At 40.5% G+C, this 13,976-nt stretch overlaps 1 protein-coding gene across 1 annotated transcript; it reads right to left on the reverse strand.

The window, feature by feature from the left end:
• Positions 1 to 4,985: 4,985 nt before the first annotated feature.
• On the reverse strand, positions 4,986 to 12,867 carry RSL24D1 (ribosomal L24 domain containing 1). Its single transcript, XM_075713732.1, has 6 exons — positions 12,762 to 12,867; positions 10,277 to 10,390; positions 8,280 to 8,352; positions 7,482 to 7,545; positions 6,920 to 7,005; positions 4,986 to 5,388 (listed from the first exon to the last, which is right to left on the reverse strand). Exons 1-6 carry the CDS (start codon positions 12,840 to 12,842, stop codon positions 5,315 to 5,317), a joined length of 492 nt encoding a protein of 163 aa, XP_075569847.1. The 5' UTR covers positions 12,843 to 12,867; the 3' UTR covers positions 4,986 to 5,314.
• Between the last annotated feature and the right edge of the window lie 1,109 nt (positions 12,868 to 13,976).

The raw sequence follows: 13,976 nt of genomic DNA on the forward strand, positions 1-13,976 counted from the left end.
AAATATAATATGAAAAACCGAAAGGGGGGGGGCGGTGGGTGGAACGGGGACAACAGGGACAACGACACATGGACCAAAACCAAGCAACCAAAACCAGCAAAGAATGTCTTCCAACTCAGCTATCTCCACAAATCCTTATTTCTCCCTCTGTTCCTACCTGGTCTCAAGTAATGCTGCTTGTTCAAAACACTATGGCTATAAATCAGGTCAATTAAGTCACAATTAGGAAAAAAAAACTTCCTTGTATTTAGCAAACACCACCAAAACCTAATTATTACTGATACAAATTAAAAAAAAAAAAAAAAATCCTAGGCATTTCTCTGCATAAGGCCTTTTTAAATTGAGATCTAAACATAGATAGACAGACAACAAGCAGACTTAAACAATTTTATCAGTGGTTGATTTATTTCGGCTTTCTTCTCTCCCTGGTCACAGTTCAGTGCAACCCATAAATAAGTTAGGCTGGTGAAGGAGATTGAATTTTTGAGGCCAGAACAGTAATTGAAGAATTGAACAGCCTGGAGGTTGAAATATCATCTCCTGGGACGTAAGCCTTTGGACCTATTAGCAGCTATCTATATTGCTTTTCCAGCGATTGACACGTATGACCATGTCAACATATTGAACTGATTTATGTTTCTTTGTGTTGCAAAAGGACAGATCTCATACGTGTTCTGGGCTCCATCATGCTGTTACTCTAAGAGTGAGAACATCTCAAGTCAGTTAGCTACGTAAATTACAATACATGCCAACATTTTCCTGCAAACCAAGAGCTTCCAGTCACTATCAAGTTCCTCTCAGGAACTGTTTTTCAATATTTAAAAGGCATCCAACCAAATCTAGTATTTAGGAGGTTAGAAAAAAAAGGTTGAACAAAGCTTTTAAGCTGTTAGCTTTTACAGTATAGTTACAGGGGGGAGGGAATGATCTTATTTCCAAAATGTCTTTACTGTATCTAACACCTTCTGTTTCTCAGCTAGTTTGCAAAATTACTGTTATCCACAGAACCTCAAAGATTTTTCCCTTGTCAAGTACTAAAAAGCCAGATCTCTCAAAAAAATGGGAAGGCCCAATTTCCTGTGAAGAAAATCTGCACCAGTTCAGCACAGTTCAATTATACAGGAAGCAGTAATTTTCACTTTTTCCACACTGTATTTGTCAGTACTTGCAAAGGAAACACTGAAAGGGAAGCCTGAAAGTGCTTTGTTTTTTTTTTTCTTAAACACAAAACAAACAAGCAAAACAAAAAACCCCACCGTCACCCACCGCTTCATTTTTTTCAGTCGTTCTCTCGGGATCAAAATTTCGCAAGAAAACAGGAGACTCCAGAGACAACCGAAGCAACAAGCGATGGGTTGTAAAACCAACCCTTGACCAAAGGCAAAAAGAAGCATCTCCAGGTCTAACTCTGTATGAAAACATGCAAATCACCTCAGCGAAAGTGCAGGCCCGCGGGGGACACCTGAGCTCTCCGTGGGGCACAGCAGCTGTTTTGGGGTGGCCTCGTGGGCTTTTTCACCTCAGAAACACGCCCTTGGTGCTGCCACCGCATCGCTGCTCCTTCACCGTTGGCAATAGATGCATGTTTGACTCACAGCTCGATATAAGGAAATGAATACTTCTTTCCCTCCCTTACTAACTTAGCAACCCACGAAACCTACAGCAAATGTTATTTCTAAGATGGCATCACTGAGCATGGGCCACAGGCTTCCCACAGATGACAGAAATCATTCCTCACACAGCACCCCTGAGCAGTGGGGTTTCAGGTGGTTATGATGACAATCACATACCGAAAAAGAATGAAATTTGATAAAAGATCTAAAAGGCATCTCTGGGGTCTCAGGGCGCTGCTGTAAACCCTGCGGGGGCTGCAGGCCTGCTCAGGGCTCTGCAGCATGAGGAGGTGAGGCAGTAGCCAAAATGTGTCAGCACGAGGTTAACCTTCTCCTGAAAGCAAAGCCAGCATTTAACTTGAAATCAATGAAGTGATGGATTAAAAAGGAAAAGGGGAAATATGAGAAAAGGTCACTTCATAAATCACTATTAAAATCCATGTTTCCCCTTTCGCACAGTCAGTCTGCAAAAAAAGAAAAACATACATCTGTTTTTGTTTTGTAGGAAAAGATGACAGCAACTGAAACTAAAGAGCATTTCTTAAAAATAGAGTACCACATTTGTTCTGATTGAGCCCATCATACTCTGTTTTGAAGAAAGGTTTCCGATGGCATCAAGTACAAACACAAAATAGCAAGAGTTTGTTGGATGTAGTAAATGCCAAGCCAGACAGACTGTATACTAGAATTAAGCACTACCAGTTATTCATAAATAATTTTTCTGATTAAATATTGAATCAAATGGACACATCATCATCATCATCTGTCTTGCAACAGACCGTACTCGCAGCACCTTGTGCTCCACTCTTACTAGATCTCAACACAGACAGATCAGTGATTCGGACGTATGACACTAAACCAGAGATCTCTAATGAATAATGATGTGCTGCTCATAAAATACCGTCTCTCCGACTTGCTGTTGGGGGAGCTGATGGCAGGTCCTGCCTCCCCAAAGGACTGGGCACTGCTCAGCCCCACAGGCAGGAGGTGGACGAGGGCTCCCTGTCTGCACATCACCACACTCCTCCGCAAGCCAGTGTCCAAGCTAGAGCTGCTCAAGTGGAAAGAGGAATGCATTTACTTCCTGGTATTTGGCAGTATTTCTCCATGACCACCAGAATACTGCTCAGTTGGACATTTTCTCTCCAAGTCTTGTAAACAAAATCCAAAATCTAAAGGAATCTTCAGTTAGCTTTGACTTAGTTGAAAATTTTCATCCTAAGCAAGCAAAGAAAAAAACAGTTCTTCACCACAATGTCTCTGAGTATGAACAATTCCTATTAGAAATGTGATTTGACAGCCAGCCCCCTAAAAGAAAGAAAAAGAAAAACCACCACTCCTCCGCAGCTCAGCAGCTCCTCGGGAAGGTCTCTGCATGCAGTGGGTTATGCAGAATGTGCAGGATGGAGGATCACCAGCCCCATATTGTTCTTCAGCATGCTGCTCCAGCTGACGCAGACAAGAGAACAGGACACCATAGCAATTAAGTTACCAAAAAAAAAAAAAAAAAATCATCACAAGGGCACCTTCAGAACGGGTGCTGTAAGCATGTTACTCATGACAGATTTTTAAACTCAGCTACCTCCTATGTACTCACAAAGTATACACAGCAGGCTACAAGTCTCTGCTTCTCAAGGAAACGGCCCACCTGCACAGTGATGGACAACTTCAGTATTAACTTTCAAAGCCCTTGCTTGCAATTGTACTATTACAAAAGCTGTAGTGAGGTACACAGGTTAAGCAACTTATACAACTGGCAGGATGTTTAGGATTTATGATTGTAGTGTATTCCCCAAATGGCTCTTCTCAGCTGCTGCACAGTGACTACTTCACTTACTGACCTTCATAGGAAAGGGTTAACAATCCCATAGAGACACTTTCATGGAGCACACAAACAAGTTAAGTATTGGGGTTCATTTAAAGATATGTGGACAGAAAAACTACAGATATTGTGTAATATAAGTTACTTCATGCTAAAAAATCTCATATGAAGTAAAAGATGGTATATAAATACTACGTAACATCCAATGGGATTCATTGCCTCTCTCTGCTCTGCACAGCTTTACTTTACTATTTTTGGAGAAAATTAAAACTTGGCACTCACTGTACATCGTATCTTTAAAACTCAGTTAAAAAAAAAGTAGTAAGATTTTTAGATAAAGTATCCCACTTCAAGGATTAAGGATATCAAATACTATTGTAACACAGGCCACACAAAAACCACATTTCCCAAGCTGAAATATTAACTTGTATAGTCACACATAAACATACTAATTAATATTCTGTGAAGGTCTCCCTTCGCTACATCCAAGGATATACTGTAGCATCTTAGTGATTTCACCCCATTCACATGTATTTTCTGGCCAATCTACCATATGCTTTTGAAATGTTATTTATATTACAGCTTACAGGGGAAATACTAAGATTGTATATCTAAAATACTTACCAGCTACCACCTTATCAGCAAATTTTACATTATAGCAAAATTTTAATTTCATGAAAATATTAATTACATATTTTTATTAATAGAATTGTTGGGGTTTTATCTAAACATAATTCATAAAGAGATGAAAAACTAAGTACAATGCCTGTTTATTTCATACACTCCCCATTGCCCATTTTCATATGTTCAAATATGACTCTTTTCTGAACTACACAATACACATGTAAGTGGTAGGTATGAGGAAGTTTTCCAGTGCTTGATATAGCGCATATTCAAGTTTGGAATAGAACTACAAATTACTATTTTTCAGGGTATCTAGCACTGACAAGAAAGTAAATACTATTTTAAATGCTTTTGAAAGGCTTCTCTGATCACACTGTTGTAGATAAACTGCTGACAGTTTAAAAAAGCAGAGTATTTTTCTCAGTACTGATGACACACTGAATAAATACAACCACAATATGCAAAATACCTATGCTGTAACATGATCTTCTTTTCTATCAAAATAATCCTGATCGTTAGGTAAAAACAGTCAAAAGTGTGATTTACTGAGCATCTCAATCAGCCTAATTACATGTCAGATTTGAATTTTGGTAGGTCAGGAGGATGGCAGGTCCAACTTCAGACTGGATGCTGTCACCATTACTGTGTTCCAAACAGCAGTGAATCCTACACCAAATGTTAGCTTTGCCAGGCTTAGGTGTCAACTGCAACGCAATCCTGGGGAAGCTGACTTAAAAAGGAGATAAAACAAACACTATATGCATTCAGAAAAAACAAAAAAATTTTCCCAATGATGAGAGTGAAAATAAGTCTGGACTGCACCGGACTGATAAAAACAATACATCCTGCCCCAACTTGTAACCATTAAGATAGATTTTTATTTGCTTTAACCACCACGGAAGAACAACAGACAAAATAAGAAAAGCTCAGGGACAGCATCTTTTATTCCTTGAATTATCAGGGAAAAGTTATCCAGAAAGAAAGTGTAACTTTCCAAGAAGCACACAGTATCTCAAAGTGCCTTATTCTCCATCCTGCTGACAAGGTTTCCTCAAATTACATAATTGTAGGTACTGCCCAAACCAGTATCCATCTTACTATTTTTTATAAAACAAAATATCATTCAAACTGTAAATGACCACTATTCATTAAAATGTATTTTTCTTCAGCTGTAAGCACAGTTCTGAATGATGTCAGGTGAGGCAGTAAGGAACTGCTAACTGCTGAAGAGATATAAATAGAAAATAAAAGCATTTTAAGAGTCTTCTTCCATAGCCACATCCTCTTGTAGTTTCTGCACCATTTTGTCCTCCAGCTGTTTTGGTGTGCCTTCAAAGCAAAGAAAAAATTAAATTCAAGATGTCTCTCTAAACCCAAATAACTGTTCTTCTTTGAACAATATATGTGTCTATTCTAGGTGAAAAAAAACTTAATATATTGCCTAAACAGTTGTCTAGGAGTAAATCCATCAAGCTTACAACTATTTATTGCTAACCTCCATCACCACCTAAAACTATTGAAGAATTGTTTTAACAGAAAAGCTGATGCTGTTTTTATGCAAAATCTAAAATGCAGTCAAACATATGTTTTCATCTAGTATGATGAACTTTGATATACCTGGCAATACCTAGCAGAACCTTGTAAAGGACTATAAAAATGCATTACTTTTAGCAGATCAATGGCCTTCACACGTTAGTTTTTATACAAAGATTTAAGCCCTCCTGAATGCTATTGCTGGACGGCAATACCGTTATCTCTCAATAATACAAAAGAAAAAACAATCCAGGATTGACCTTTGATTCTGCTCTCTTTTAAGGCCTAGCAGGAATTGCAAAACACTGAAAAGGTAGCTGCTGTTTGACAAACAGATGTACTACATGCCACTGTGCATCATTCATTTAACATGAGCAAAGACAAATGAAAAGAAATAAACACTCAGGCTAATTCTTTTGAATTCAGATCTTCTCTCTTTTTCTTCCCTCAAAAACCAAGGGACAGATTAAACCAAAGTTGAAATATATCCTGACAAAACCTTGTTTCACATGTATACAATCTCAGACTATAGTTAATGCAAACTGGAAGAAAACATACTTCTAGTTAACGTCTAATAATACGCCACACCTACATCCATGGAGACAAAAATCACTGGTAATTTTTATAAAACAATAACTAATGGAAACGTTTTTAACTTCTCTCCGTTACTCTATTCCATTAACTGTATTTTAAAAAATAAATCACCTTTACAAGCCATTTTCATCAGTATCATCTAACACAAGCTAGTACTTGTACTAGTTTAGAAGCCAGAAAATTATTTAGGAGTAACAGGTTTCTCCAACTGAAAAACTCAGTTCACTAAGAATATACATTATTATATCTGAACTAGGCTCAGGTTTGAATGAAAATTTGTAAGATTACCGTCATATTTTAAAAAAAGTTACACTAGAGAAACAGTATTTTCATGGAAGTTTCATTATACACAGTGAACTACAAAAAAACCTCTCACACTAAGCTAACAAGTTCAAAAAGCAGAGTTTAACTACTGTATTTTATATCAATCAGTGGTGTATTCATTAACAAACACGCAGTTCATAGAGTACCAGGTAATGAGTGCAGGTTAAAATACCCAAATAAGGGAAAGGAAGGATGAATGCAGGACTGGTACGTTTGATTCAGCACAAAGATACTGCTTACATTTATAGCAAGAGCTATTCTCCATATTCAACAGACAAATTAATTGTAAGAAAAATGCACAGGATTATTGATCTGTAGAACTAGTCATACAAAAAAAAAAAAATCAATATTCATCATAAAACTGTATACACAAGTTAACCTAAGAAAACCAGGTAAAGCAAGTTCTTACCTGCATGTGGAGCACGAAGAAGGTGGATATTCTGTTTGACTTCTTTGATGTCTTCTGCCTTCTGCAACTCTTTGCTCTTCTTTAATCTGTGGAGGGGGAAAATTAAATTTACCTTCAAAGAAGAGATGTATGTTTTTGTTTTAATGCATGACACATCTTTAGCTAAAGGTACGTAAACTGTAAATAACTATGACTATGATAAAGTAAAGGTTAAAAGTATCTGAAAACCAATTCAAGCATATACTGGATACAAAACCAGAAAAAAAAGCCAGCACTATATCAACTCTTACCAGAAATTTGTTTAAGACTCCACATTACAAGCAAGGAAATACATCCATTATCACCCAGTGTCCAAAAGCTGCATTTCATTGGACATCCAAGAAAGCGCAATAGTTTGGTAGCGTAGCAGAGCCTACTCAAACTATTTTACCCCATCGCTTGGATGACTGTGTATGTACAAAGCAAATAACCATTTAAATATTCTGATGATCATTTCTCTGGAAAGACTGACCATCTAATACAGATTTGCAACACTTTCCATAATAGAAATACTTCTCCTCACCTGTTCATAATAAATCTAGCTTGGCGTTTCTGCTTTATTTCCTCCACTCTCTTCATTGCTTCAACTGAAATAAAGCAGAAGTTGTTTTAAACGTGCTTACATACCTACAGCTGAAATACATGCTATTTTGCAGAGCAACACTACCAGTATTCTATAATACCTCTATATGAGAGGCAACTCTTACACTATACAGAGGAAGTTACTCCTTCTTCAAAGAGCAGGGTAGGGGAATATTCCATGTACCAACTATGGTGAACTGTATTTTAAAACTTATTTATGCTTCTGCTTTTGCATCTACAGGTATTTTCTACAATTAACCACCACTACAAAGACTTACTCTACTTGAAATCAGATCCAAGTTACCACCTTCTCCTTTGTGGCATTCATTCATGACATAAGCAACTCTTCCATTTTATAGCAATTGATTTATTAAACGAACCGAAGTGGACTGAGCAGGAACAAATAAACTGCATCACTACAAAAGGTTCACACTGGGAGCCTCTTAAAAAGCTGGAGAACCACTAAGGTTTTTTGAAGATAACAATTCAAAATATAGGAATGCTGCCCCTCATTTTCTAACCAGTTTCTGACAAAAAATAAAATCAAGTGAAACTCCACACCTGTTCACAACTCAAACCTCCTCTACACATAAGAATTTGGTCATGATTCCAGTAATTTCAAACACAATCATTACAAAGTGTCAATACTCTAAGAACTCTTCTGAAAACATGTTCACATAGAATAAAAGTTCACTCCCCATCTTTTTTTTTTTTCTTTTTCCCCCCCTAAATGACTCACCAGTCTTGTTCCACAACTCTCTCTGGTATTTCACTGGTTCATTTCTACGTTTTTCAAACTCAAATGAGTTATCCTGTATTAAGAAAAAGTAAATATAAGTTATATACAGACGCATATTTAGATCAATACATTCTATTGCACTCACTCATATATCTTAATATTTTACATTATTTTTTTCCCTTTCAGAATCTCAGTAAATATAAGTTATATACAGACACATATTTAGATCAATACATTCTATTGCACTCACTCATATATCTTAATATTTTACATTATTTTTTTTTCCCTTTCAGAATCTCAGTTCCTATACTTTAACAACCTTTAGAGATTAGTACTAAACTAGAAGGAAATGGAGTGTTTGACTTCAAAGTGTCAGAAGTCACAGCGATTTGTCTGAAGAGAACTATTTACCAAAACACCCCTCTCAGCTATTTTCTTTTTAGCAAGACAAAAGGAATAGAGAAGACCCATGTGGAGTAAGATACACAGAGCAGACTAGACAGGTAGAAGGCAAAACTGCAAATGTGCAGAACAAAAGCATTTAATGCAGGTCAAAAGTTCTACTCAACAGCCTGTAATTTTGAAAAGGTTCAAAAAAACCCCCCAAAAACTCCACACCGCTATTTTAAGAATATTGAAACAATATAAAATCATTTTAAATTGTGAAATATTTCAATTGATGACATTGTGGTGTTTGGGGCAGCTGGGGGTTTTTCTTTTTTTCTTTTTGTTGTTTTTTTTTCCACAAGTTTAAGAAGGAAAAACAGTTTCCTGATTTTTTTTGCTAGGCGTACTTAGCTTTAGGCCAACTTTATCTGAGGGCTTTTCCCTGCTCAAAGGTTCTTTTTTGTAGTGTTAGAGTTATTAGACCAGCTGCTAATCTTCAGTTGAGCTAAAGACAGCTCCAATGACAGAAACTACAGAGAATAGCAAGAAATGGCAAGTACACACTCAAAAGGCATGCTCAATTGGCAGACCAATGTTAGTTTTCATCATGGGTTGGCATCAAGCAAAACATCCAAAGTACAAGCTGTAGAGTACACCATATGCTAACATCTACATGCCATTCTTATTCTTAAAAAAAAAATCTCTTCTCAGTATGCATAGATATATCTCAAAATCAGAGCATATTGTCACCTATTTACACATGTGTAAAGGAATTTTAAATTATTTTAAAAAAGGTAATTCAATTTAGCCAGAAACAACTTGAAAGCAAGAAATACAATTACAGAAGATCCTAATTAATCATGGCTTCTCATGGAGTCACAATAAAAAGTAAAATAAAACCACATTCTTCCCCTTGGAAGATCCACAGAAGGTGGCAAATCACTGTGTCAAAATACTTATTAAATTGTTAGTATTCTATCAAAAACCAGGTAATTAAGTCACAGTGATTCTTGAATTATTTAAGGACTGTCCCACCAAATATGAGTGTTTAGTATTTTCATGACTGAAGTAATTTTGTCTTGAGATTGTTCTTAAGATCGCATATGCTGTTTCTGAAACATTCCTATCTATGCAAGGACTTTTCCTACACATTGTATGTTTTAAGGAGACTTCAAAAGGTAACTATCTTATGTGTCTACATAGAGGGACTCCCTGGGGTACCCAGTAACCCAGATTATCTGGTTGTACAGAAATACAACTACCAAGTGTATATGCACAGGGAGTGGGAGATTTATAGATGGAAAAACAATGCCTTGGACTTGCGAACCGCCATGTATTACTGACATAGACACCTGATACACCGGCTTCCACGCTGAAGCTGAAATGGGAATTTCGAAGTTACAGTCAAGTTAAACAAAGCTCACTCTCAAGAAAACTCTCACATCCTCTTCCACAATCCCTCTTTTCTCCACTTACTCCATACCTCATGCTCCTCTAATTAAATGATAACACACTAAGCTAGCTAACCTAACCCGTTTGCAACTGGAACGGGCTAGATTTCTGCCATTTTAGTGAGCTAATATAAAGCGCGAACCAGTTCAACTTCTTACCACTGTCAATTCTTTGCCAGCTGCTTTCCGGAATGCTTTGGTCCATCTCATCTTCCTGGGATTTCGCTTCTTTTTAAAGTTTCTGTGGCATTTTGATTTGCAGAATCTAAATATCTTAAAGAAGGGGGGGGGGGGGGAGGGGGGTTGGGAAAAGCTTACAGTCAAATCATGTTATTCCTGCCCCATTAGCAAGCGTGATATCAAACACTTAAGTTTCTCTAACAATACTGCTCAGTGAAAATGACACTGATTGTTCAAATTTCAGTATTTTTAGTTCAAATATAGCTATTTACAAAAAGAATTTCAAGCACTATTCTTGTTTTTTCATTATAAAATCATTTTCACAGCTGTCAGGGACATGCACAAATACCTACAATTAAGCTGATCATAAATAAAATATACGGGAGTTATGAGAATTATCATCTGCAAAAATAGCTATAAAACCAAACCTGTACTATGAATAAACAATTTTCTATACCTGTCACCACTTTTTAGATACAGTCTCATCCTGACAAGAACAAAAAAATCCTCACACCTCTCATATAACATTTTTTGAATGCAATACACATACACACACCAAAAAAAAAGTCTATCTTCTGGAATATAGCTTTAAGCCTTAAAGACTACCCTGCAGCAGGAGTCCTAAGCACATTAGTTAAGTCCTGAACTGAATTTACTGAAAGCTGTTAAAGCATATGCCAAAACATTCTTTTTTTTTTTTTCCTTCCATTTTTCTACATATTCTACAGAATTCTAGACTCATTTTAGTCATCTGCTACTGCTAGCCATGGAAGCACCTTACATTCATCCAGATGATGTCTTCAGGCCCATTAAAGATGCATAAAAGAAACTTCACTATCTATAGTTGAAATTTCCCTTTTATGAGTATTGAAATTATGTAACTAAGCTAAAGAACAACCCTCTATCCCAAACTGTACCAAATCCAACAGACATTTTCCAGTCAAAAAGAGTATGCAGCAAGATAGCAGTAATATAAGGGGGGGAGGGACATAATCATATCCCTATTTACCGTTCTTAATCTTCCCTAAATTTGTGCATCATTTTGGACTATCCTGAGCTGTCTACTATCCAGAGCAGAGCTGAAACTTTACTTAAGAATACTCAAAATTACATTTGTTATTCATGAGTTTTTGAAAACCTCATGTTTCTTCAACCATGCTCTCTTTCCCATCTAAGTCACTTCTACAGAAAATAAACAGAAAATATAAAACCTCTAGCAAAGACTTTATCTTTTTGATCTTTTTTCTTTACATTCTTCTACCACATTTTTTCACCTTAACTCATACAAATCTGCCATTATATTTTGCTCTTTCATAGATTATCTGTTCACAACTACCCTGCCATTGTGCTTTTTTTTTAAAAAAAAAACCACCACACACTTGTGGCCATTTTCTAGTAAATGGAAGTGTCAATCTACATCTACCTCTAAATTCCCAAAAGCTGTGACTCAGATTTTCAATACAGTTGAGCCGATATTTGTTTTGACATCTGAGCATGGGAAGGAAGCTCTGTGCATAAGCTTCATTTCACACCGGGGTCTCCAATGCCTTATAGGAGCAATAAGGAGTACAGCAGAGGCTGGGAAACGATACATAGCATTTTATGTACAAAGTTGTCACCATAACCTAAGGGCCAAAGTGCTATGCACATCCTGTTATGACAGCCTCAACTGGGTAAGTCACATCAGATACCAGAGTTACAACTTTAGTACAGTACTATGCGAGAGACATAAACCATTAGCTTTAGTATACAGCGCCCATGACCTAGATTGTTCAAAGCTTTAGAACCACCCGCTACTAATTGGAAGCCTCCACTTCCCTAAAATAAGAAAATTAAAGGATGAAGCTTTTGTATTGCTCTGCGAAGCACATAATTTCTCAGTAAAAACTGAAAACAAGTAATTCAGCCCACACTCCTCCTGACAGCCACAACAGCTGCCAAATTACAGTATCACTCCCCGTAACGGCTGGCGCTTAACAAATAAACCTGCGCGGCGGATGAGGCGGCCCAGCACCGCCTCAGCACGGCTGCTGCGTCGGCTCCAAACCGCCGCGGGTGGCGACCGGGGGGGGCTCCAGCACGGCGAGGGAAGCGCTCCCTGCCGCGGCCCCACACCTCCTCGTGCCGAACGAGGCTCGGTAGGAGCGCAAGCGGCTGCACCCCGAGCCGCGACAGGGCCACCAGCCCGGGGGGACCCCTTGGGCCTCGGCAACGTCTGTAACCGAACCGCGTGAGAAGCGGACACCGCGGGGGTGGGGGGGGGAGCGAGAGCTTCCCGCCCCCCGCAGGGCGGGTACCTTTGGGTCCCCCCGGGCACAGGCCCGGGCCGGCGCAGGAGAGGCCGAGGGCGCCCCGCCGCTGGGCCAGGCCCAGCCGGGCAAGCTGCGAGGGTGGGAGCGGGCCCCGGCCCCGGGCGCCGCCGCTGGCAGGCGCCAGCCGCGCCCTGCCCCCCGGCGGGCGGTACCTTGCAGTCGTTGCGCACGAACATGACGCCGTGGCCCGGGTAGATGGGCCCCGAGCAGAAGTAGCACTTCTCGATCCGCATTGCCGGGCCGCCGCCGCGCCGCGCCGCTCCGCAGGCCCCGCCGGAAGAGCGCTCTCAGCTGACCGGAGGCGGCGGGGCGCCGCCCGGAAGAGCGGCCACGGCGCCCCCTGCCGGCCGCGGGGCGCCAAAGCGCCGCGGGAGCCGGCGCAGGCGCAGCCGCCCCCCGCCCCGCGCGCCCGCCCGCCGCCGCCCCGCGCCCCCACAGGCCTCGGGAAGCGGGAGCGGCGCCCCGTCCGCAGCGTCCTACTGCGGTCATTAAGCAACGCAGACCCTGCTAATCAGGAGCTTTAACAGCCCCTGACAGACAGAGGCACCTGGCCGGACACAGGCAAGTGCTTGCTCTGGGGTTCCGGCCGAACCAACCCCGCAGGAGTTCCCGGGGTGACGGAGCGACAGCCAGCCGTAAGGCGGGCAGTGACAACCGTGAACTGCTTCCTCGGCCGGCACAGCCCGCGGCAGAGCCGCCAGGTCATTCCGCGTGTCTCACCGTCGAGCCAGCAGCGTGCTGGGGGTTAGAAAATCACGCTGCCAAAGGGTATTTGGTGATGCGGCACGAGAGCCAGCAGCCAGCCCAGCCACAGGGCCCCAAACAGCTCGTGTTGCACCAAGAGCTACAACGCACCGGTGCCATCTCTCTGCACAAGCTACTCGCTGAAAAACGGCACTCCCAATTCTGTCAGAGGCCGTGGAAGCCTCTCCTCGCACCCACAACGAACAGAGAGCAGTAACGCTCCTCTGTTGTACACCACAGGCACCTATGTGTGAGTGACGACCCTGTGAAGAAACCAGCAGCCTGAAATAAAGCGATACGCCCAAGAGTCCTGTAAACTGGACCACATAAAACCTATCTGAAAAACAAAGAGCTCCTTTTCCTGAGCGTGGTTGAAGAGACCAGGCACAGCCACTCCCTCTGATGCGGTCTCTGCCAGACTGAATGGGAAACAGGGAAGATGGCTCCTGTTGGACATAAACCCCTTTGCAGCACTGCATAGGACTGACCCTCCACCTCACCAAAATGAGCACGCTCCAGACCACATTCCCTCCCAAGGAAAGCAGTTCTGGAACAATGTGTAATTTTTTAATTTGGGCATTTTGGTTTGGTTTTAGCTCTGAGTAGTAGAGTAGCGTAAGCTT

This window comes from Pelecanus crispus, chromosome 7 (genome assembly GCF_030463565.1).
Source record: "Pelecanus crispus isolate bPelCri1 chromosome 7, bPelCri1.pri, whole genome shotgun sequence".
Taxonomy (NCBI): Eukaryota; Metazoa; Chordata; class Aves; order Pelecaniformes; family Pelecanidae; genus Pelecanus; species Pelecanus crispus.

Excerpts from the sequence above, each read along its gene's own strand:
- RSL24D1 (XM_075713732.1), bottom strand. The coding sequence starts at position 12,842 with ATGCGGATCGAGAAGTGCTACTTCTGCTCGGGGCCCATCTACCCGGGC. Across the intron at positions 10,391-12,761 it reads TCGTGCGCAACGACTGCAAG|ATATTTAGATTCTGCAAATC; the intron begins GTACCGCCCGCC and ends CCCTTCTTTAAG. Across the intron at positions 5,389-6,919 it reads TCTTCGTGCTCCACATGCAG|GCACACCAAAACAGCTGGAG; the intron begins GTAAGAACTTGC and ends TTTGCTTTGAAG.